Genomic DNA, 24,790 nt, shown 5'->3' with positions numbered 1-24,790 from the left:
GTTGAAGCCCTAATTGTAACGACTCGGCCGGTCGTTTTGAGAGTTATAGCCCTAATCCCCTATTTACTGCTTCTCCCATATCTATTTTTGCTGTTGTGACTTGCCGTGAGGTTTCGTTTTGGTTTTTGGAGTGTTTTGGGATACTTAGTCCCTAAATGGAGGTTTAAGCCTTAGGATTTGGACCGTAGTCGGAACTATGTGAAGATGACTTTAGAACGGAATTTCATCGATTCTGTTAGCTATGTTAGGTGATGTTGGACTTGGGGGTGTGTCCGGATTGTGTTTTGGAGGTCCGTAGCTTATATAGGCTTGTATTGGCAAAAGTCGAATTTTGGAGTTTTGGACCGGTAGTGAAAATTTTGATATCGGGGTCGGAATCTGATTCTGGAAGTTAGAGTAGGTCTGTAATGTTGAAAATGACTTGTGTGCAAAATTTGTGGTCAATCAGACGTGGTTTGTTTAGTTTCGGCATCGGTTGTTGAATTTGAAAGTTTCAAGTTCTTTTAAGTTAGAATCGGAGGATAATTTGCGATTTTTAGCACTGTTTGATGTGGTTTGAGAGCTCTACTAACTTCGTATGGTGTTTTAGGAATGATTGGTATGTTTGGTTGAGGTCCTGGGGGCTTTGGGTGAAATTCGGATGGTTATCAGATCATTTTTGGACTTGGAAGATTTTTCTGGTGCTGGTTCTGCTGTAATCGCACCTGCGCAAGGTTGCTCGTAGGTGCGAGCAAATTGGCACAGAAGCGGATTTTGGGTTGTCTGAGCGGGGACCGCAGGTGCGCAAATAATTTCCGTAGGCACGCACGCGCTGGTGCGTCCCTTTATCGCAGGTGCAGAGGCAGAAGGGGGTAAGTGATTTGCGCAGATGCACATATTTTCCGCATAAGCGCACCCGTAGGTGCGAGCCCAGGATCCGCAGGTGCGGAAATACCTGGGCAGTGGTTAAAACCGAAGGGCTTCGCGATTTTTGTCATTTTGGACTTTGGCAAACTCGATTTAGGGCGATATTTGAGAGCATTTTCGAGAGATTTCTTGAGGTAAGTCCCTTATGCTTATTTTGATCAATAATCTTGCTTCCCCATTTATTTTTCCACGAAGTTAGTGTGTATTTAAGGTGGAATTTGGGAGTTAAGACTAGGGATTTTGAAAGTTTGAATTGTGGATTTGAAGGACCATTTGGTGTCGGATTTTAGTAAATTTGATATGGTTAGACTTGTGAGTGAATGGGCTTTCGGATTTTGTGACTTTTACCCGGTTCCGAGACATGGGCCCCATGGGCGATTTTTGAGTTAATTTCAGAATTTTGTTAAGGTATTGATTTCATTAATTAGATGAGTCTATTATGATTGTATTTATGATATGTAATTGCTTTTGGCTAGATTTGGAATATTCGGAGCCGGATATTCGCGGGAAAGGCATTGTGACCGATTGATTGAGCTTGGTTCGAGGTAAGTGGCTTGCCTAACTTTGTGTGGGGGAAATTCTCTTAAGATTTGGAAATATTGTGATATGTGAGCTCCGTGTACGTGAGGTGACGAGTACGTACACGGGCTAGTTACGGAAAAACCCGATTTTATTACTGAGCAACAACGTGTTTTCCTTTTATTTTGAGTTATACCATTTTAATGAGTATTAATCTAAGTTCATTCTTAATTGAGTTATTCCAATATGTGTAGCTACCTTGTTTAGTCTAATACAGCATGTCTACATGTCTTAACTGCTTATGTGAACTCTGTGCACATGCTTAGTGAATTTCCTGCTTCTTCCTTGACTAATACTTAGTCTAAATCGTAAGATTTCGTGATGTAGTTGTATTTTTATTGTTTGCGCTGCATATTTACTTTGGGGCTATGGAACGGTATTCCGGGAGATCCCCCTGTACTGCATATTTACTTTGGGACAATGGTATTCTGAGAGATTACCCTGTACTGCATATTTACTTTGGGACTACGGAACGGTATTCCGAGAGATCCCCCTGTACTTCATATTTACTTTGGGACTACGGAACGGTATTCCAGGAGACCCCCCTATCTTGCATATTTACTTTGGGACTACGAAATGGTATTCCGGGAGATCCCCCTGTACTGCATATTTACTTTGGGACTACGGAATGGTGTATTCCGGGAGATCCCCCTGTCTTGCATATTTACTTTGGGACTACGGAACGGTATTCCCGGAGATCCCCTATTGTATTTCTGTGTATTGAGTTGTTACTTTCTATGAATTCTTTCTTGTTAAATTTAAGTCTTTATTTTACTGTGATATTTCATTCTTGCCTTACTTTATTATCATATTCGAGTAGGGCCCGGACCTGACCTCATCACTACTCTACCGAGGTTAGGCTTGGTACTTACTGGGTACAAATTGTGGTGTACTCATGCTACTCTTCTGCACATGTTTTTCGTGTGCAGATCCAGGTGCTCCTTATCAGCCGCACTATCAGTGAGCAGGGATAGGTTTGGAGACTTCAAGGTATATCTGTTGCGTCCGCAGACCTCGGAGTCCCCTTCTACCCTTCCCCATGTCCATTATCTTCTGTATTTTCTTTTTATAGACTTTGATGTATAGAGACACTAGATTTTCCTCCTGTAGTTTGTGATTTAAGATGTTCTGGATTTTGGGATTGTTGTGTATTATTGAATAGTTGGTTAAAATTATATTTTTATTTCATTATTTCGCAAAAATATCAGGCTTACCTAGTTGTAGAGACTAGGCGCCGTCATGATGTCACACTGAGGGGAAATTGGGTCGTGGCACTAATCCCGACAGAAGTGGGCGAACCCACTTTGAGATATTCTCAGACAAATGGAGAATCGAACGATAAAGCAATGAAAATCAACTTGGAACTGCTTGAGGAACCCAGGGTCTTAGCGAATCAAGGATGGCATCTCAAAAGCAGAGAATGGAGCGGTATTATAACCGCAGAGCCAACTTCCGTTATTTCAAAGTAGGAGACTCGGTTCTAAGGAAAGTAACCCAAAGTACCCGGGAGCTCAACGCGGGAAAGCTAGATCCAATGTGGGAAGGTCCCTACAGGATTTCATCTTTCACTGGGAAAGGTTCATACGAGTTGGAGAACCAGAATGGAGACAAGTTACCCAACAACTGGAATGTGGCACACCTAAAAAGGTATTATTGCTAATGAACATTATTCAAGCTGAAAGTATGTGATGCACTCTTTTTCCCTTCGTTCAGATTTTGTCCCAATTGGGTTTTTTCTGGCAAGGTTTTTAATGAGGTAGCGATAGAAAGCATATTACGAAGACAACAACAATAAGACCTTTGATAGCAAAGAAAACAAATAAGATTCCATTCGGGGACGATTAGATAATCTTTGGATTGATAGCAATTTCCCACTAGGAAGTTAGGTTTGCTATCGAATGGAGGTTACCCGACCATTCACGAGCACAAATCACTAGTGGACTGTTAGGTATTCTTTCCCTCTATAGCATGGATTCCTAAGGGGAAGTAAGGTATGTTGCCAAATGAAGGATTACCTAGCAATTCATTAGTGGAATCTTCGAAAATACAAGACTTCCAGTGTTCCAATTCGCACTCTTCACATTCGAACACTGGGGGATGATATGAGGATACGACAACAATGAATGACACGTCAACCGGGGAACGAAAATCTGGAAACTAAACACACCATCGGGACCGGGGACTGCGCAGCTAGCCCCATAGAAACAAGTTGTGCAAGTTATCCACAAGTACTGGCAATTTTGTTTCTTCATAGAAAAATGCTTATGTATTTTTTGAAAATTGAAGGAATAAAATGAAATCCTTTTTCTTTTTATCTTGTTTCTTGTCTTAACGATGAGCTAACTTTGTCATTTGAAAGTTAAACAAGTACTTCAAATGTTACTACCGTAATGAATCGGAGACGTCCTCTTCAAGAGCACCATAAACATAAGAGGGACCTCTATTATAAAAAACCCTCACGTTAAAGGGTTGGTTATGGATAAAACAATGCCATCGGGGAAAACTACACCCGAAGCCGCATATGAAAAGGACACAAAAAGCAAACTTGCGCAAATATTCATAGAAACCCTCACGTAAAATGAAAACTTGCGCAAAATAGAAACCCTCATGTAAAAGGGATCATACTCAGAACTAAAATACTTCAAAGAAAAGGCATAAAAGACTACACATAGTAAAGTGTGAATAGAACAACATGCGCAGAATGTTTGAGCAAGTGCAAAAGTTAAAGACTTGCATGGATATTCAAACTAAAGTAAGACTCAAATGATACTTGAGGAAAAATATGTCTTTAATTACAAGAACGGGCCAAAACGATAAAAGTACAAAATGGGAAAAGAAAGGAAAATCTAAACTGCAACACCTCCGGAACCAGGAGGAAGAGAAGTGTTTGCATTCCTGGGAGAATAGGTAAATCCACCGATGGCTCAATATTTTCCCCAGTTTGGTCTTCAGCATCATAACCTTTCGATCCCTTTCAGTTTCAAAGACTCTCAACTAGAACCAGAAGAACCAGGAGCATCAGACTGCGTCGGGAGTCCATTTTTAGCAGCCAACTCAAGCTCTCGGGCATTAACAAGTTCGGCATCAACGTCAATGATACAAGCTATGGCCTCTTCCAAGGTTTTTTTCCTAATGTTGTATATGGAATAATTTGTTTCAATAGCCAGGGAAGTCGCTCGACGCTTAAGTTCTTCTTTGAGTTGGATAACCTCGACTAACAGTCTTTCCCAGGTGGACCTAGAAGATTTGAGGCTGACGTCGAGGTCACGGACAGTTGAACTAAACATCCTATTATGCTCGATATATTTCATGTACTTCTCCTCTATCTAGGCGTGTTTCTCCCCCACAACAGCAAGCTCTTCGATTTTGGAGTTCAAGGTTGCCTCCAAATTAATCGCTCTTTCAACGGAGGCAACCTCACGATCGATTGCAGCAAGAACGGTGTCCTGGACTTCAGCCCATTTGCCCTTGGCTTCATCAAATCTAACCCTCAGCGGGCCATTCACTTGGCTAAGGGTTACCACTTTGATGAATATAAAATATTCATATATGTAATGACCCGGCAGGTCATTTTGAGAGTTAGAGCCTCGAACCCCTATTAACTGCTTTCCCCATATCTATTTCTGCTATTGTGACTTACTGGGATGATTGATTTTGTGTTTCAAAGTGTTTTGGGACACTTAGTCCCTAAATGAGAGCTTAAGCCTTAGGATTTGGACGGTGGTCGAAACTTTGTGAAGACGACTTCGGAATGGAATTCCGTCGGTTCTGTTAGCTCCGTTAGGTGATTTTGGATTTAGGGGCGTGTCCGGATTGTGTTTTGGAGGTCAGATTTTTGGAATTTTGGGCCGGTAGTGGAATTTTTTATATCGGGGCCATTTTCTGATTTTGGAAGTTGGACTAGGTCCTTAAAGTTGATTATGACTTATGCGCAAAATTTGAGGTCAATCAGACGTGATTTGATAGGTTTCGGCATCGGTTGTAGAATTTTGAAGTTTCAAGTTTTTTAAGTTTGAATTGGAGGGTGATTCATGATTTTTGCATTGTTGGATGAGATTTGAGAGCTCAACTAAGTTTTTATGGTGTTTTAGGATTGGTTGGTATGTTTGGTCGAGGTCCCGGGGGCCTCGGGCGAGTTTCGGACGTCCAACAGATCAATTTTTAGACTTAGAAGGTTGCTGAAGTTTTCTGGTGTCTGAGTTCTGGTTTCCTTATATGCGATCGCGTGGGGTGATCTGCGATCGCGTAGGCTTAGCTAGGCAGAGGATGGAATTGTTCTTTGCGTTCGTGGACATGGGCATGCGAATGCGTAGTGATGTGAGGTGGTGCTTCGCGAACACATAGACAAGGTCGCGATCGCGTAGGGTTAAGTGTACCAAAGCTGGACCACGCGCTTTGCTCATCGCGAACGCGTGCGGATGTTCGCGATCGCGTGAGTAGGGGAGATAGAGCATTGCATTCGCGTGGTGTTTTATGCGATCGCGTATAGTAATTTCTAGGGCTGCAAAGTTGTTCTTCGCGATCGCAAGGCTATTTCCGCGATCGCGATTAAGGAATCGCTGGGCAGTGTTAAAGTTTCCAAAAAACGGGGTTTTTTCCATTTTACCAAAAACATGAGATAGGGAGCTCGGATTTGGACGAGATTTTGTGGGATTTTCAGAGATATCGATTGGGTAACGATTCTTAACTCCTTTATGGTTATATCCCACTAATCTATCATTAATTTCCTCTTTAATTTCGGATTTTTGGGGTTGTAATTGGGAAACCTTTGGAAGAACTTCTTCAACAACATTTCGAGTTTTGAAGGGGATTTGTGGTTGGATTTGAGTAAATTTTATATGGTTAGACTCGTGAGCGAATGAGTGTTTGTATTTTTGTGACTTTTACCTGATTCCGAGACATGGGCCCCACAGGTAATTTTTGAGTTAATTTCATAATTTTTGTTAAAGTGTTGATTTCATTAATTAGATGAGTCTATTATGGTTGTATTTATGATATGTAATTGCTTTTGGCTAGATTTGGGCCATTCGGAGCTGGATATTTGTGGGAAAGGCATTGTGACCGATTGATTGAGCTTGGTTCGAGGTAATTGGCTTGCCTAACTTTGTGTGGGGGAAATCCCCTTACGATTTGGAACTGTTGTGCTACGTGAGCGCCGTGTACGAGAGGTGACGAGTACGTACACGGGCTAGTTGTGGTTTTTTTACCGAGCAACAATATATTTTCCTATTATTTTGAGTTATGCCATTTTAATGAGTACTAATCTATTTTCATTCTTAATTGAGTTATTCCAATATGTGTAGCTATCATGTTTAGTCTAATTTAACCTGTCTATGTGTCTTAATTGTTTATGTAAATTATGTGCTGCATGCTTAGTGAATTTCCTGCTTCTTCCCTGACTGGTACTTAGTCTAAATTGTAAGAATTTTGAGATGTAGTTGTATTTCTATCATTCGCGCTGCATATTCACTTTGGGACTACGGAACGGTATTCCGGGAGATCCCCTTGTGCTGCATATTTACTTTGGGACTACGAAACGGTATTCCGAGAGATCCCCCTGTACTGCATAATTACTTTGGGATTACGAAAAGGTATTCCGAGAGATCCCCATGTACTGCATATTTACTTTGGGACTACGGAACGGTATTCCGTGGGATCCCCCTATATCGCATATTTACTTTGGGACTACGGAACGGTATTCCGGGAGATCCCCCTGCACATTTACGTTTGGGACTACGAGACGGTATCTCGGGAGATCCCCTGTTGTGATTTCTTTGTACTGAGCTGTTACCTTATATGATTTTATTGTTGTTAATTTTCAGCCTTTATTTTATTGCGGTATTACACTCTATATCGTTTTTATTATATATTTTCCAGTAGGGCCCTGACCTGACCTCGTCACTACTCGACCGAGTTTAGGCTTGGTACTTACTAGGTACCGATTGTGGTATTGTAACGACCCGGCTGGTTGTTTCGGGAATTTAAGTCTCGTTCGGCGGCATAAGGCCTTGAGCAGCTTCATATTATGTGTATTGACTTGCGTGCATGGTTGAATTCGGTTACCGATTATTTCGGAGTGATTTGGGATACTTAATTCCTAAAACGAAAGCTTAAGTCTTGGGAGTTTTTTACCGTAGTCAGAACTATGTGAAGACAACTCCGAAATGGAGTTTTGTCGGTTCCATTAGCACCGTTGGGTGATTTTGGACTTAGGAGCGTGTCCGGACTATAAATCCAAGGTATGTACCTGATTTAGGCTTGAAATGGCGAAAGTCGAATTTCTGGAGATTTGGACCGGAAGTGGACTATTTTTTATATCACGGTCGAAATGTGATTCCGAGAGTTGGAACAGATCCGTTATGTTATTTAGGACTTGCCTGCAAAATTTGACGTCATTCCTAGTTGATTTTGTAGGTTTTGGTACGGGTTTTAGAAGTTGAAAGATTTGAAAATCTATAAGTTCTATTTATGGTGCGATTCGTAGTTTCAATGTCGTTTGATGAGATTTGAGAACTTGAGAGGTCCGTGTTAGGGCATAGAATTTGTTGGTTTGTTTGGAGGTGGTCCCGAGGGCCCCGGGTGTTTTTCGGACGAGTTACGGATGATTTCCATGGTTTTGAGGAGGTTTGAGTTCTGGTGTAATCGCACATGCGGACCTTGGGCGTAGGTGCGATGGTCGCAGATGCGAAGAATGAGGCGTAGGTACGGGAAGAGCTAGACTTGGCAGTATCTGCAGGTGCGGAGAATTTGTGCGCATCAGCGGACTCGCACGTGCAGAGATGGAAGCGCAGATGCGAGAATTTGAGAGTTGGCCTGGGGTCACAGGTGCGAGGAAGTTCTGCATCTGCGATGCCCGCATATGCGCAGAAGACTCGCAGGTGCAAAATTTGTGGGAGTTAGTGACTTCCGCAGATGCGACTGGTTAGACCGCAGGTGCGGTAGGCACAGGTGCGAGAGATGATCGCAGGTGCGAGGATCGCTGGGCAGAAAGGGGTTGGAATCGAGGGTTATTTCATTTTCACTCCATTTTTTATTTTGAGCTCGGGAGAAGGCGATTTTTTGAGGGATTTTCAGAGGAATCTTGTGGGTAACGATTTCTTACTCGAATTTGGTTTTATTGCATTAATCTATAGTTGTTTTCTCCATTTAGTTTCGGATTTTTGGGTTTGAAATTGGGATAAATTGGAAGAACTTCTTCAATAAAGATTTCGAGTTTTGAAAGGGGATTGGTTGTCATATTTGAGTATTTCTTATATGGTTGGACTCGTGAGTGAATGAGTGTTCATATTTTGTGATTTTTATCCGATTTCGAGATGTGGGCCCGCGTCGATATTTTAGGGCAAATTTCAGAATTTTTGTTAAAATGTTGATTTCATTAATTAGATGAGTCTATTATCGTTGTATTCATGTAATGCAATTATGTTTGGTTAGATTTGGACCATTCAGAGTCGGATAATTGTAAAAAGGGCATTCTTACGGACTGTTTGAGATTGGTTCGAGGTAAGTATCTTGCCTAACCTTGTGTGGGGGATTTCCCCCTTAGGATTTGAGTCTTCTATGTTGATTTTAGCCCGTGTGCTCGAGGTGACGAGTGCGTGCACAGACTTATTTGTGGAAAGTTGGCCTTTTAGGGTTCTTAGGTCCTTGTATTCATTGAATATGCAGTTGTTCTTGTTATGATTATATATCTTAATTACTAGATTCACATCTACCTGGTTAATTAGAATAAATTGCTTCATGATCCACTATTATCGTTACTTGATTCATATGTGCCTTAATTGAAACTGTTATCTCTTTTATAGCCATGCTATGTTTTCATAACTGCTTATCTTTATTTGGATTTTATATTATTTCATCCTATAATTATTCAGTCTTAATTGAGGTTATGATTATTTTTCCGTTGTTATCCTTAATTGAATTGTTGAATATCCTTCGTAATTTCCTCAACCTTAAACCAAGTAGATATCCTATATCTTAGTCGACTTGTTTTATTTGGCATTATTGGATTCGTGTTAGCTTCCCTGTTGTTGAAGTGTATATTGTGGGATTCGTTTCTACACCTTAGTTTTCCCTTTGTTGAGCTGTTCGCTTTACTCCTAGCATTTCAGACTGTGGTTATTCCTTGTGATTTGGTCCCACATTTTCCTGTGATTTAAAATTTCTTGAGTTGATTTACTTGTCGTACTTTATATTATTACCATTGTTGTTTTTGTATTTGTTGTGGTGATACACGAGGTTTCTGCCATGCGGTTGTTATTATTGTGATGCACGAGGTTTCTACAGTGCGGTTGTTGTTATGGGGTTGCACAAGGTTTCTGCCGTGCTATTGTTACTATTGATATTTTCACATGCGGCGTGATAAGGTGGGATATATGTGTCTGGGTTGCGCATGTGGCGAGACAAGGTGGGAACATTATTATACACGTGTGGTGAGACAAGGCGGGCATTTATGTTACTATTACACACGTGGCTAGACAAGGTGGGTTGTGTCAGGGATTGATTTGTGATGATTTATAGCCTGGGGGCATTCTTGTTGTTGATATTTGTGTGGTGGTATACGTACCTATGTGAGCTTTATCTGATGAAAGCTGTGAGAAAATATTCTACGTGTTGTCCGTTCTTCTTCTTCCTTATGCTTATTTGCTAGTATGGACTATGTTAGGACACTTGCACAACCATACACGTAGTTAAGCACTCTTATGGATAAGAGGTGTTCTTGATATTGTTGAGCATATATGCTCACCCTTGTTTACTTGTCTTCTATGTGAGAATGGCTCTATTGGCACGTGAGTCGTCAGTGTGGTTATGAGGTGTTATGAGGGAACAGGATGCCAAGTGTTAGGGTTCAGGTATTGAGACCTGTGAGTTGTGAATTGTCCGAGGTTCGGTACCTCGTGGAGTTGTTGACTAAAACCTGATGTAAAAGCGATTATAATTACTGAGTTATTACTTGTCCTTGCTGTATTCGTGATTCTAGATTTAGGTTGTGTTCCATTCATTTTGTCTACGTCATTTTCATGATATTCCGCTGATACTTGTTGTTTCTTGCTTTAATGCCATTACTGTATTGTAATCCATATTGCATAGTCTCTATGTAAACATCATACTTCTGGTATTCATGTACTTATATCTATTCGGTTTATTAGACCAGTGGGTGTCTTGACTGTTCCTCGTCACTACTTCACCGAGGTTAGTCTTGATACTTACTAGGTACCACTGTGGTGTACTCATGCTACTCTTTTGTACATTTTTGTGCAGATCTAGGTACTTGTTCGTTAGCTAGCTGTATGGACTGTTGCTGTGGAGACTCAAGGTAAACTTGCTGCTGCGTTCGCAGGCTTCGAAGTCACCTTCCAGATTTCATTTTGCACTGTTTATTCTTATTTCTGGACAGTTGTATTTAGAAGTTTTCTAGCAAACACTCTGTAGAGCTTATGACTTATTCTACCAGTTTTGGGAATTGTAAGAAATTCTATTTAAATAATGTTGTTGTTTTAATTATTGTTATGCTTACCTAGTCCCTAAGACTAGGTGCCATCACGATACCCAACAGAAGGAAAATTGGGTCGTGACAAGTTAGTATCAGAGATCTTGGTTCATAGGTGCTACAAGTCATAAGCGAGTTTAGTAGAGTCATGCGGATCTGTACGGAGACATCTGTACTTATCTTCGAGAGGCTACGAAACTATTAGGATAATTTCACTTCTTTCATTCCTAACGTGCGGGCTTATTGATCTCGGAGTTTGAACTTTTGTCATTCCATTCTCTCACAGATGGTGAGGACACGAGCTGCAGTTATCGACGACGCTGCTCCCGGAGCAGGTATCGCTTGAGGCAGAGGCCAACGAGGAGTAAGTGCCACAGCCAAAGCATCTACCAAGGCAGCAGTTGAGGAGCCGCCAGTAGTTCCAGTTGGGGATCAGGTACCGGAGGTGCCTAATGTTACCCCCGGACTTCAGGAGACCTCAGCACAGTTCCTGAGCATGTTTGGTATATTGGCTTAGGCGGGGTTGATTTCGGTTGCACCAGCTATTTCACAGACCGGGGGAGGAGCCCAAGCTGCCGCCGCCCACACCCCAGAGCAGCGAGTTCATGTTGGTCAGGCTCCAAGTGTCATGGCGACATGGCCTGTGGTCCCAGTTTAGCCCGTGGTCAGGGCAACAACATCTGAGGAAGAGCAGCTTAGACTTGCAAAGTTCAAGAAATATGACCCTCCTACATTTAGTGGTTTGGCTTCAGAAAGTGCACAGGATTTTCTGGAGTGTTGTCACTGCATTCTCCGTACTACGGGTATTGTGGAGATGAGGGGGGTTGCTTTTACTACGTTCCAGCTTAGGGGAGCGGCTTACCAGTGGTGGCGGGCATATGAGTTAAGTAGCCCAACCGAGTTAGCTTCACTTACATGGGTTCAATTTTTAGAGATGTTCCTGAGAGAGTTTGTACCTCAGTCCCTTCGAGATGCATGGCGCACAGAGTTTGAGCAGTTGCGCCAGGGCACTATGTTAGTGTCAGAGTATGCCATGAGATTCAGTGATTTGGCCAGGCATGCACCTGCTTTGGTCGCCATAGTTAGAGAGCGTGTCTGTAGATTCATTGAGGGACTCAGGAATGATATTCGGTTCAGCATGGCTCGTGAGTTAGAGTCAGATGTTTCGTTTCAGCAGGTGGTAGGGATCGCCCGCCGAGTATAGGGCATATGGGACCAAGAGAGAGAAGATAGGCGAGGACACGAGAGAGAGTACATGCGAGATCAGGAGAGAGAGGACATGGAGGTGAGGAGGCCTTGTAGACCGAAGAGATCTACTGGTCCTTATTTTGGAGGCAGGGTACGACATGATAGAGGTTTTGTGGATCAGCCAGTTCAGTTTGCACTTCAGGCTTCGCACAGTGTTTCAGGTGCTCATGTGTCTCAAAGTATCCGTACCGCATAGTTCCCACAACCACATCAGCAAAGAGGTTGCTTCGAGTGTGGAGATACTAGCCACATGGCGAGAGATTGTCCTAGACTCCAGATATGTGTGTCACAGCGGAGTATTCAGGCAAGTAGAGGGCGCCCAAGAGGGGAAGGCCCGACCCGTTGATGTGTTTCATATAGTAGGCTTGAGGCCACTGCGCCAGATGATGTCATACAGGTATGCTTTTGATTTGTTACAAAGGGGCACTATTCGTATTTGATTCGGTCCTGCTTATCGGGGCGAGTTCCCCTACTTGTTGCCCTACCTATGGGTGAGTTTATGACTTAGTATTATGTTTAGATGTTTACCCCGTTGGGAGATTCTATGAGTGATAGCCGTGTCTATCATTTGTTTTTATTCATTATTGAAAGTTACGAGACTATAAGTGAATTCACGTTGTCCATTATGGTAGGTTTGATGTGATTCCTGAGTAAATTGGTTATAATTTGTGATTTGATACTCTACCGGGGTTAGAATTTAGCAAGTATTGAGATTTTATTGGCAGAATTGAGTTAGTGGAGGATTTCCATTGGTATGATGTGTATTCGACTTGTGATTCAAAGTTGAGGGCGAGGCCCTCGCGACTCCATGTGATTTGATATGTTTGAGCCGGGCTGCGTGCCGCGGTGGAGGGTGATACTAGGATGAGATCCTTATGATTTGTTCATGTACTTTGATTTTTCCTTTTGAATTGATTTGTAGTAGGGTATTGTTAGAAAGTTCTGCCTGTCAGGCTTGTTTGATATTTCTCTTATGTGTTTCTCATTACGTATTCAGTCATTGTCGTTATGTGCTTCTTAAGTTTTATCTTGCGGGGTATGTGCCCGATGGTGTTAGTTATGACTTGTTGATTCGGGAGTATAGTTATGAGGTCTTAGTGTTTCTTGCATCATTGTCAGCATTTTGGAGGTTTGAAATGGGTTGCTAACGGATATGGGTCTAATTGTCGGTGCTGGTTTTGACTTCGGGTAACTATTGTGATCGAAAATGTTATTATCGGCCTATATGTGGTGTGTCTTGTTGTGTGGTCGTACTTTGTGGGTGTAGGCATGAGTTGTTACCGCTGGTTGAGACTGATATCGGTTATGGATTTAGAATCGGATCTTTTGAAGATAAATGGAAGGTGAAATTTTTTTACTCTAAGGCTTATCGGTGTTGATAGAAAGGATAAATTACAGTTGACATGGATTCGTCAGGCTTATGTGGATTAGGGTGACATGGGGTCACCCACGGGTGTATGTTGGGTATGTACCTTAAGTGATTTCAAGACTTCGAGGCAATTCTTAGCACGTTCGAGGACGAACGTTTGTTTAAGAGGGGAAGGATGTAACGACCCGGCCGGTCGTTTTGAGAATTTAAGTCTCGTTCGGCGGCATAAGGCCCTGAGCGACTTCATATTATGTGTATTGACTTGCGTGCGTGGTTGAATACGATTACCGATTGTTTCGGAGTGATTTGGGACACTTAGTCCCTAAAACGGAAGCTTAAGTCTTAGGATTTTTGACCGTAGTCGGAACTATGCGAAGATAACTCCGGAATGGAGTTCCGTTGTTCCATTAGCTCCGTTGGATAATTTTGGACTTAGGAGCATGTCCGAACTGTAAATTCGAGGTCTGTAGCTGATTTAGGCTTGAAATGGCGAAAGTCGAATTTTTGGAGCTTTGGACCGGAAGTAGACTATTTTTGATATCGGGGTCGGAATGCGATTCCGAGAGTTGGAACAGCTGCGTTATGTTATTTGGTACTTGCCTGCAAAATTTGACATCATTCCGGGTTGATTTGATAGGTTTCGGCACGGGTTTTAAAAGTTGAAAGATTTGAAAATCTATAAGTTTGATTCATGGTGTGATTCATAGTTTTGATGTCGTTTGATGTGATTTGAGACCTCGAACAGGTCCGTGTTGGGGTATAGAACTTGTTGGTATGTTTGGACGGGGTCCCGAGGGCCCCGAGTGTTTTTCGGACGAGTTGCAGATGATTTCCATGGTTTTGGGGAGGTCTGAGTTCTGGTGTAATCGCACATGCGGACCTTGGGCGCATGTGCGAAGAATGAGTCGCAGGTGCGGGAAGAGCTGGACTTGGCAGTCTCCGCAGGTGCGGAGTATTTTTGCGCATCAGCGGACTAGTACGTGCGGAGATGGAAGCGTAGATGCGAGAATTTGAAAGTTGGCCTGGGGTCGCAAGTGCGAGGATGTTCTGCATCTGCGATGCCCGCATATGCGCAGAAGACTCGCAGGTGCAGAGGCTGTGGGAGTTAGTAACTTCCGCAGGTGCGACTGGTTAGACCGCAGGTGCGGTAGGCACAGGTGCGAGAGATGATCGCAGGTGCAAGGATCGCTGGGCAGAAAGGGGTTGGAATCGAGGGTTATTTCATTTTCACTCCATTTTTTATTTTGAGCTCGGGAGAAGGCGATTCTTTGAGGGATTTTCAGAGGAATCTTGTGAGTAACGATTTCTTACTCGAATTTGGTTTTATTGCATTAATCTATAGTTGTTTTCTCCATTTAGTTTCGGATTTTTGGGGTTGAAATTGGGAAAAATTGGAAGAACTTCTTCAATAAAGATTTCGAGTTTTGAAAGGGGATTGGTGGTCGGATTTGAGTATTTCTTGGTTGGACTCGTGAGTGAATGGGTGTTCATATTTTGTGATTTTTACCCCATTCCGAGACGTGGGCCCGGATCGACCTTTTAGAGCAAATTTCGGAATTTTTGATAAAATATTGATTTCATTAATTAGATGAGTCTATTATCGTTGTATTCATGATATGCAATTGTGTTTGGTTAGATTTGGACCATTCAGAGTCAGATAATTGAAGAAAGGGCATTCTTACAGACTGTTTGAGCTTGGTTCGAGGTAAGTATCTTGTCTAACCTTATGTGGGGGATTTCCCCCTTAGGATGTGAGTCTTCTATGTTGATTGTAGCCCGTGTGCATGAGGTGACAAGTGTGTGCACAGACTTATTTATGGAAAGTTGGCCTTTCAAGGTTCTTAGGTCCTTGTATTCATTGAATATGTAGTTGTTCTTGTTATGATTATATATCTTAATTACTAGATTCACATCTACCTGCTTAATTAAAAGAAATTGCTTCATGATCCACTATTATCGTTACTTGATTCATATGTGCCTTAATTGAAACTGTTATCTCTTTTATAGCCATGCTATCTTTTCATAACTGCTTATCTTTATTTGGAATTTATATTATTTCATCCTATAATTATTCAGTCTTAATTGAGGTTATGATTATTTTTCCGCTGTTATCCTTAATTGAATTGTTGAATATCATTCGTAATTTCCTCAACCTTAAAAGAAGTAGATATCCTATATCTTAGTCGACTTGTTTTATTTTTCATTCTTGTATTCGTGTTAGCTTCCCTGTTGTTGAAGTGTATATTGTGGGATTCATTGCTACACCTTAGTTTTCCCTTTGTTGAGTTATTCGCTTTACGCCTAGCATTTCAAACTATGGTTATTCCTTGTGATTTGGTCCCACATTTTCTTGTGATTTAAAAGTTCTTGAGTTGATTTACTTGTCGTACTTTGTATTATTGCCATTGTTGTTGTTGTATTTGTTGTGGAGATGCACAAGGTTTCTACCGTGCGGTTTTTATTATTGTGATGCATGAGGTTTCTATCGTGTTGTTGTTGTTATGGGGTTGCACGAGTTTTTTGTCATGCTATTGTTACTATTGATATTTGCACATGCGACTTGAAAAGGTGGGATATATATGTGTGTGGGTTGCGCATGTGGCGAGACAAGGTGAGAACATTATTATGCACTTGTGAAGAGACAAGGCGGGCATTTATGTTACTATTGCACACGTGGCGAGACAAGGTGGGCTGTGTCAGGGATTGATTTGTGAAGATTTATGGCCTGCGGGCATTCTTGTTGTTGATATTTGTGTGGTGGTATACGTACCTGTGTGAGCTTTATCTTGTAAAAGCTGTGAGAAAATATTCTACGTGTTGTCTGTTCTTCTTCTTCCTTATGCTTATTTGCTGGTATGGACTATGTTAGGACACTTGCACAAACATACACGTAATTAAGCACTCTTATCGGATAAGAGGTGTTCTTGTTATTGTTGAGCATAGATGCTCACCCTTGTTTACTTGTCTTCTATGTGAGAATGGCTCTATTGGTACGTGAGTCGTCAGTGTGGTTATGAGGTGTTATGAGGGCACATGATGCCAAGTGTTAGGGTTCAGGTATTGAGACCTGTGAGTTGTGAATTGTCCGAGGTTCGGTACCTCGTGGAGTTGTTGACTAAAACCTGATGTAAAAACGATTGTAATTACTGAGTTATTACTTGTCCTTGTTGTATTCGTGATTCCGAATTTAGGTTGTGTTCCATTCACTTTGTCTGCGTCATTTTCATGATATTCCGCTGATACTTGTTGTTTCTTACTTTAATGCCATTACTGCATTGTGAGACATATTGCATAGTCTTTATGTAGACATCATACTTCTAGAATTCATGTACTTATATCTGTTCGGTTTATTGAACCAGTGAGTGTCTTGACAATTCCTCGTCACTACTCTACCGAGGTTAGTCTTGATACTTACTAGGTACCGCTGTGGTGTGCTCATGCTACTCTTCTATATATTTTTGTGCAGATCCAGGTACTTATTCGTTAGTTAGCTGTGTGGACTGTTGCTGTGGAGACTCAAGGTAAACCTGTTGCTGCGTTCGCAGGCTTCGGAGTCACCTTCCAGTTTTCATTTTGCATTGTTTATTCTTATTTCTGGACAGTTGTATTTAGAATTTGTCTAGCAAACACTCTGTAGAGCTTATGACTTGTACTACCGGTTTTGGGAATTGTAAGAGATTTTATTTAAATATTATTGTTGTTTTAATTATTTTTAGGCTTACCTAGTCCCTAAGACTAGGTGCCATCACGATACCCAACGGAGAGAAAATTGGGTCGTGACAGGTGTACTCATGCTACTCTCTGCACATGTTTTCCGTATACAGATCCAGGTGCACCTTATCAGCCGCACTATCAGTGAGCCGGGACAACCTTGGAAACTTTAAGGTATATTTACCGTGTCCGCAGACCTCGGAGTCTCCTTCTACTCTTTCTCATGTCCATTATTATATGTATTTTTCCTTGTTAGATTCTGATGTATAGAGACACTAGATTTTTTCTTATGTAGTTTGTGATTCACGATGTTCCGGGTTTTGGGATTTGTTGTTTATTTTTGAATAGTTGGTTAAATTTTTTTTATTTTATTTTATTATTCCACAAAATGTTAGGCTTACCTAGTTGTAGAGACTAGGTGTCGTCACGACGTCACACGGAGAGAAAATTGGGTCGTGACAATATATTATATACTTAAAAATATACTATTTTAAATAAAGTATTTATATAATATTTTGATTCTCTGTATTGTCTAACAATGTTTTGCAGGAGATAAGAATACTATTAATAAAGCAAGAAAATGAAAGAAACGAGAAGGTGGTAACATATTCAATTCACAACGCAAGAAGGTTATGACGCATCTTCTTCAAGATGCATCTTCCTCAAGATGCATCTTCCTTGGGACACATTCTCCTCACTATGTATCTCTTTCAGTTAACATCACATCATTTCAAGAAGAAATGCACTTCTATAAATAGAAGGTAACTCTCTGTGTAGTAGGCATCGAGGATAAAGGAACAAAAGAGCCACTTTATTTTCTAAAGCTTTGGTCTCTTAATCTTTCTAGTTATTTTTTCTTTACTTTTTGTAATTTTCAGATTTCCTGGTAGTGTTGGCAATATAGGCCATATTATAGAAGTCCTTTCTTTTTCATATACTCTATAATGGAGTAGTGTCTTTTTGTTGGGATAATTGATGAAGCTTGATATATATATATTTATAATAGTTTTCTCAATCTTATTACATACTTGGCCTCAGATTTTCTAGCTCCACTTTTATATTGTGTTGGGATGTTAGATTTTAATTAGTCACATCAATCTATTTATTTTTAAAGTTACTTGTATTGATCTTGTAATTCTCACGAAGCAAAATTGATACATATTGACTAGCGTGAATAAGTAGATAGAGGGTCATTTTCAGCAATCTAGCATTCCAAATCTTGATTTTTGCTTACTTCAATTCTAATTCTCATGAAGAAATTGTTATAAGCAATATTATTGATTTTTTCGTAAAGATAATCTGATGAGGTTTTTACTACTTCTTGGCACAATTCAAGCAAGATATATATATTTCGGTCTTATCATCACTAGTCGTAAGTGAGTAAATAATATAACCTCAAGGAGTATTATTAATTGTTTACTTTCTAGTGAGCAAAGCATAATTGTATTAACAATAAGCAATTATCCATTAGTGAAATATATGTAGAATTTGAGATTTCATTATAAAAATATTGTTAAGTAAATTCAATGATTCCCAATACTTTTTAAATATAAATTTTCCAAAAGTTGTTTTTGTTTAAATAATTTACAAATTCAAAATCCTACTCTCTTTCCATCAATTTGGTTCTCTCAAATAGTAGCTAAAATATTGCAAGTTTGTAAAATAGATTTTTCAATCTCTGTGGGACGATATCTTAAACTATACTAGAATTTGACAAAGCACGAGAAGAAATATCCTATGCACATTGGCCTCGTCAAATTTTTGGTGCGGTTGCCGGGGATTGACATACATCTACTTCAGATTTAATATTTTGTTACTAATATGAGATCTTATTATTGTTATTTTTCTGATAATATTATCACTACATATTAATAACACTTTAAAAAAAAATATATTTGTACCTCTTCCTATTATTGCTATCATTAGCTTTCCCTCATTATATTTAGTTTAATTATTTCTAGTACTATCACCTGTTGTATCATTTTTTGTTTCTCATTGCCAGTACTTCGATGTACTTCTCTTTCTATTTTCAATATAGTTTGTTGTTTACGTATTATTATTATTTTCTTATCATTGTTATTATTATTATTATTATTTTGTATTATTATATTATTATTATTATTATTATTATTTTTGTATTATTATATTATTATTATTATTATTATTATTATTATTATTATTATTATTATTATTATTATTATTATTATCATCATTAGTACTTCTACACTATTATTCTCACTGATAACTATTATTATTCATTAGTCCAACTTTTGTTTATACTTAATAAGTCTCTATTATCTCAATTAGTTGTTAGTATTACTACTAACACTTACTTGTTAGTTTCATTGTTTTTATATTTTATTTTATATATATATTGTTTTAGTAGCCTAATTACTAGTATTAGTATCTACAATATTATGGTATTAGTTTTTCTTCATTAACTATCTATCTTTGAAATTTTCTTTAGTTTAGTTATCAATTACTAACACTACATTAGGAATTAATGTAATATTTTTTTACTTTCAAAATTTTAAGTAGTTTATGACCCGCTCTTCTACAAAAGAGTTGGCTAATTACGATCCTGAAATTGAAAGATCTCTTCGATTGCGCAGGAAAGGACACGCATTATCTTCTCAAAGATAACTTGTAACAGAATGGAGCATCAATTAGAAGATGATAACAATCTACCCAAAGTACCACTACCAGTCAATTTAGAAGATCAGTTTGATGAAGTGGCGCCAAGACCAGCAAACAGAATCCTAAGGGATTATGCTAGACTTGACCGTTTTAACTGTGAATCTAGTGTCAGGAAGCCTCCAGTGGCAGCCAACAACTTTGAAATCATGACCAGCCTGATTCAAACAATTTAACAATCTTGTATCTTCACTAGAGATTCAAGTAAAGATCCACACAGTCATTTAATTGATTTTATGGAACTTGTTGAAACTGCTAAGTACAATGGAGTATCTCCTGAAGCTATCAAGTTAAGGCTATTTCCTTTTTCTTTAAAAGGAGATTCCAAAACATTGTTGCAAAGTTTACCACATGGGACCAGATGACTCAGAAGTTTTTGAATAAATATTTTTCTCCTGCTAAAACAACAAAGTTCAGGCAAGACATATCTAATTTCTTACAGACTGATACTGAGTCAGTTTATCAAGTTTGGGAAAGATTAAAATCAATGTTAAGAAAATGCTCGCACCATGATATTCCTGAACACATGCAATTGTATATTCTTTATCACGGGTTAAAACCCTCTTCTAGAAATGTGATTGATGCAGTTGCAGGAGGTTCTGTGATGGAAAAAATCACAGAAGAAGCATTGCAGTTATTGAATGAAATTTCTGAAAATGCCATTCAATGGCCATCTAAGCATGTAATCATCAAAAGGGCCGCTACGGTAAATCAAGTTGATGCTTTAAACATACTAATACAACAGATTGTTTCTTTGGCACAAAAATTTGAATCTTTTCAGGTGAATACAAAACAACCAAGCCAGTCTGAGGCTTGTGATATGTGTGGAGGAAACCATCTGAATCATAAATGCCAAGCAATCAATCAAAATGGCAAACAGGTCAATGCAATCAGTTACAAGCAGTACCCCTTTGGAAGTCAAATGGCACATAAACATCCAGGATTTCAATGGAGCAATCCAAATGGTTCTAAGAACTCTCAGAGCTTCCAAAAGCCACAAGTACAAGGTCCACCTGGTTACCAAAATCAAAACCATGGGCAACTAAATTTCAAACCTTATCAACAAGCAGCTCCATATCAGCAAAAGTCTCAACAAGCACATCCAAGTCTTGATGACCTTTTGTACAAATACATTAAGGTCACTAGTGAAAAATGGAAAGCCAAAATTCAGCCCTTAAAAATTTGAAAATCCACTTGAGCCAATTGCCAACTCTTGTTTCAGAAAAAATTCAAGGCCCCTTACCGATCAATATGGAGAAAACCCAAAGGAACACCTTAAGGCCATTTCCTTAAGATCAGGTAAGGAGCTTGATGAGCCCAATACTGTCAGACAAGAAAAGAATCTATCAAAATAACAGGTAAACAAGGGTAAGAATTTGAAATACCCTCTGAACAATTAGAAGATAAAGAAGTCAAGAAAAATGATGAGAAGAATATTGAAAAAATGACACCTCTCCCTGTGACAATTCCTTTTCCACAAAAAATGAAAAGAGAAAAGCTTGATAGTCAATTTGCAAAAATTTTAGAGATTTTAAAACAGATTGACATTAATATTCCTTTTACTGAAGCTTTGTTGCAAATGCCTTCTTACGCCAAATTCCTAAAAGAAATTTTGTCAAGAAAGAGGAAATTAGAAGAAGTTTCTGTGGTAATGCTAACGGAAAAATGTAGTGCAATACTTCAAAATAAGCTACCGCAAAAACTGGGTGACCCAGGCAGCTTTACAATTCCATGCACTTTAGGAGGAATGTATTTTGAAAAAGTACTCTGCGATTCTGGAGCTTCAATAAACTTGATGCCATTTTCTATTTTTAGAAAATTAAATCTTGGTGACTTGAAAGATCTTGGTGTCTCTCTTCAATATGCAGATTAGAGTACTAAGAAACCTAAGGGAATAATTGAAAATGTACTTGTGAGAGTAGATAAATTTGTTTTCCCTGTAGATTTCATAGTGCTTGAAATGAAGGAGTGCCACGATGAACCAATTATTTTGGGTAGACCATTTCTTGCTACAGGTAGAGCAATTATAGATGTCCATCAAGGACAACTAATTCTAAGAGTTGATGAAGAAAGGGTCATTTTTGACATGCAAAAGATACTAAGATTTTTCGGAGATAAATCATCATTTTCATGCTTTTCAATTGACATGATTAGTTATCTTACAGATGAATTTAGAAATGATCAATTAACTCCAGACTCAATGGAAAGATGCTTTGCCAAATCAGGCACCATACAAGAGGATGATCCCACCATCAGAAGAGAAACTGAAATATTAGAAAAGGATTCTGAGGATTAGGAGAAGCAACCAGAAGAAGTTCTGCCAAAAACCGATTTCAAAATTCTCTCATCTCATTTAAACTATGCATATCTTGAGAAAGAACAATGTCCCATGATTATTTCATCTTCTTTGACTCCAGAACAAGAAGAGAGATAAATTGAAGTCTTGAAAATACATAAAGGAGCCTTAGGGTGGAAAATAGCAGATATCAAAGGGATTAATCCAGTTGTTTGTACTCACAGAATCCTCATGGAGGATAACTACAAGCTAATAGTCCAACCCCAAAGGAGATTGAATCCAGCAATGCAGGAAGTGGTAAAAAAAGGATATTGTAAAACTTCTGGCAGCATGTATCATTTATCCTATTTAGACAGTCCTTGGGTAAGTCTTGTTCAGGTAATGCCAAAGAAAGGAGGTATGACGGTTATTAAAAATAAAAATAATGAACTCATACCTACCAGGACTGTCATAGGATGGAGAGTCTGTATTGATTACAAACATCTCATTGATGCTACTAGAAAAGATCATTTTTCTTTGTCATTTATTAATCAAATGTTGGAAAGAATTATAGGATATAGGTTTTATTGTTTTCTTGATGGCTATTCAGGGTATAACCACATACCAATTGCACCAGAAGATCAAGATAAGACAACCTTCACATATCCACATGGAACATATGCTTATAGGAGAATGCCATTTGGTTTATGCATAGCCCCTGCTATATTTCAGCGTTGCATGTTAGCAATTTTCTCTGACATGACCGATAAATATCTCGAGATTTTTATGGATGATTTTACACTCTTTGGAAAAAATATTTGAGGATTGTCTTTATCACTTGACTTTAGTTCTTAAGAGATGTGAAGAGACAAACTTGATTCTTAATTGGGAAAAATATCATTTTATAGTTGATGAGGGAATTGTTTTAGGACATAAAATTACTGCTTAAGGGATAGAAGTTGATAAGGCTAAAATTGATCTTATAGCAGGATTATCCCCCTCCCACAACTGTTAAAGGCATTAGAAGTTTTCTAGGTCGTGCAGGTTTTTACAGACGGTTCATCAAAGACTTTTCAAAGATTTCAAAACCACTGACTAACCTCTTGATGAAATATACTAAGTTTAATTTTTCAAGTGATAGCCTAGATGAATTTGAGACCCTTAAGAAAAAGTTATCGACTGCCCATGTAGTTGTGTCTCCTGATTGGAATCAACCTTTTGAGGTTATGTGTGATGCTAGTGATATAGCAGTAGGAGCTGTTTTAGGCCAGAGAAAAGATAAGATTTTTCGTTCCATTTACTATGCTAGTACAACAATGAATGAGGCTCAACTTAATTATGCCACAACAGAGAAAGAGTTACTAGCAGTAGTATTTGCATTTGATAAATTTCGTCCATATTTGATAGGAACAAAGGTCGCAGTTTTCACTAATCATGCAGCTTTGAAATACCTCTTAGCAAAGAAGGATGCTAGACCTAGGTTGTTAAGATGGATTTTACTTCTGCAAGAATTTGATCTTAAGATAAAAAGGGGACGGAGAATTAGGTAGCTGGCCATTTGTCTATATTAGAAAATCCTCCCCTTGAGTTTAGTGAGATAAAGGAAGAATTTCCTGATGAACATATTTTTTCAACTGACTCAGTGGTGACTCAACCACCCTAGTTTGCAGATATTGCAAACTACTTGGTTAGAAAGTAGACATCCCAAGATCTCTCGTACCAACAAAGGAAAAAACTTATATCTGGTGCAAAGTATTATCTGTGGAACGAACCTTACTTGTTTAAATTTTGTGCAGATAATATAATAAAAAGATGTGTGCCCGAAGAAGAGATGACCAACATTTTATATCACTACCATGATGGAGCAATTGGAGGTCATTATGCAACAAATCGAACAACTTTTAAGGTTTTGAAAGACGGATTCTTCTGGCCGACACTCTTTAAAGATGCTCGAACATACGTTGCACAATGTAATAGGTGTCAGAGAACAGGTAACATCACTAAAAGAGATGAAATGGCATTGCAATCGATACAGGTATGTGAAATATTTGATATTTGGGGAATAGATTTCATGGGACCTTTTCCTTCATCTCACTCTTTTAAATATATTCTTGTGGCTGTAGATTATGTGTCAAGATGGGTTAAAGCGATCCCCACAAGAAAGAATGATGCTCGTACAGTGTGCAATTTTCTTAGAAAAAATATTTTTACTAGATTTGGCACACCGCGAGTCATCATTAGTGACCAAGGAACTCATTTCATGAATAGGCAATTCTCTACTTTGCTATCAAAATATAGTGTCACTCACAAAACAGGAGCATCATATCATGCTCAATCTCCAGGACAAGTTGAAGTTTCGAACTGCGAGTTAAAATGGATTCTTGAGAAGATGGTTGGAATTTCTAGGAAAGAATGGTCTTTAAAATTAGATAATGCATTATGGGCTTACCGAATAGCGTTCAAACGCCGATTGGAACATCCCCATATAGACTTGTCTTAATAACAGCTTGTTATTTGCCAG

At 39.1% G+C, this 24,790-nt stretch overlaps 1 protein-coding gene and 1 non-coding gene across 2 annotated transcripts; one reads left to right on the top strand and one right to left on the bottom strand.

The window, feature by feature from the left end:
• Positions 1–20,403: 20,403 nt before the first annotated feature.
• On the bottom strand, positions 20,404–20,510 carry LOC117276135 (small nucleolar RNA R71). Its single transcript, XR_004506361.1, has one exon. It is a non-coding gene; the product is annotated as a small nucleolar RNA R71 (small nucleolar RNA).
• Positions 20,511–21,438: 928 nt separating this feature from the next.
• Positions 21,439–22,290, top strand: LOC104093612 (uncharacterized). The gene is made up of 2 exons (XM_009599382.1): positions 21,439–21,841; positions 21,938–22,290. Exons 1-2 carry the CDS (start codon positions 21,439–21,441, stop codon positions 22,288–22,290), a joined length of 756 nt encoding a protein of 251 aa, XP_009597677.1.
• Positions 22,291–24,790: the final 2,500 nt, after the last annotated feature.

This window comes from Nicotiana tomentosiformis, chromosome 2 (assembly GCF_000390325.3).
Source record: "Nicotiana tomentosiformis chromosome 2, ASM39032v3, whole genome shotgun sequence".
Taxonomy (NCBI): Eukaryota; Viridiplantae; Streptophyta; class Magnoliopsida; order Solanales; family Solanaceae; genus Nicotiana; species Nicotiana tomentosiformis.
Note: the sequence above shows the minus strand (reverse complement) of the source record. Positions and strands in the feature narration are given on the sequence as shown.

Excerpts from the sequence above, each read along its gene's own strand:
- LOC104093612 (XM_009599382.1), top strand. The coding sequence starts at position 21,439 with ATGACACCTCTCCCTGTGACAATTCCTTTTCCACAAAAAATGAAAAGA. Across the intron at positions 21,842-21,937 it reads TGGTGACTTGAAAGATCTTG|ATTTCATAGTGCTTGAAATG; the intron begins GTGTCTCTCTTC and ends TTTTCCCTGTAG.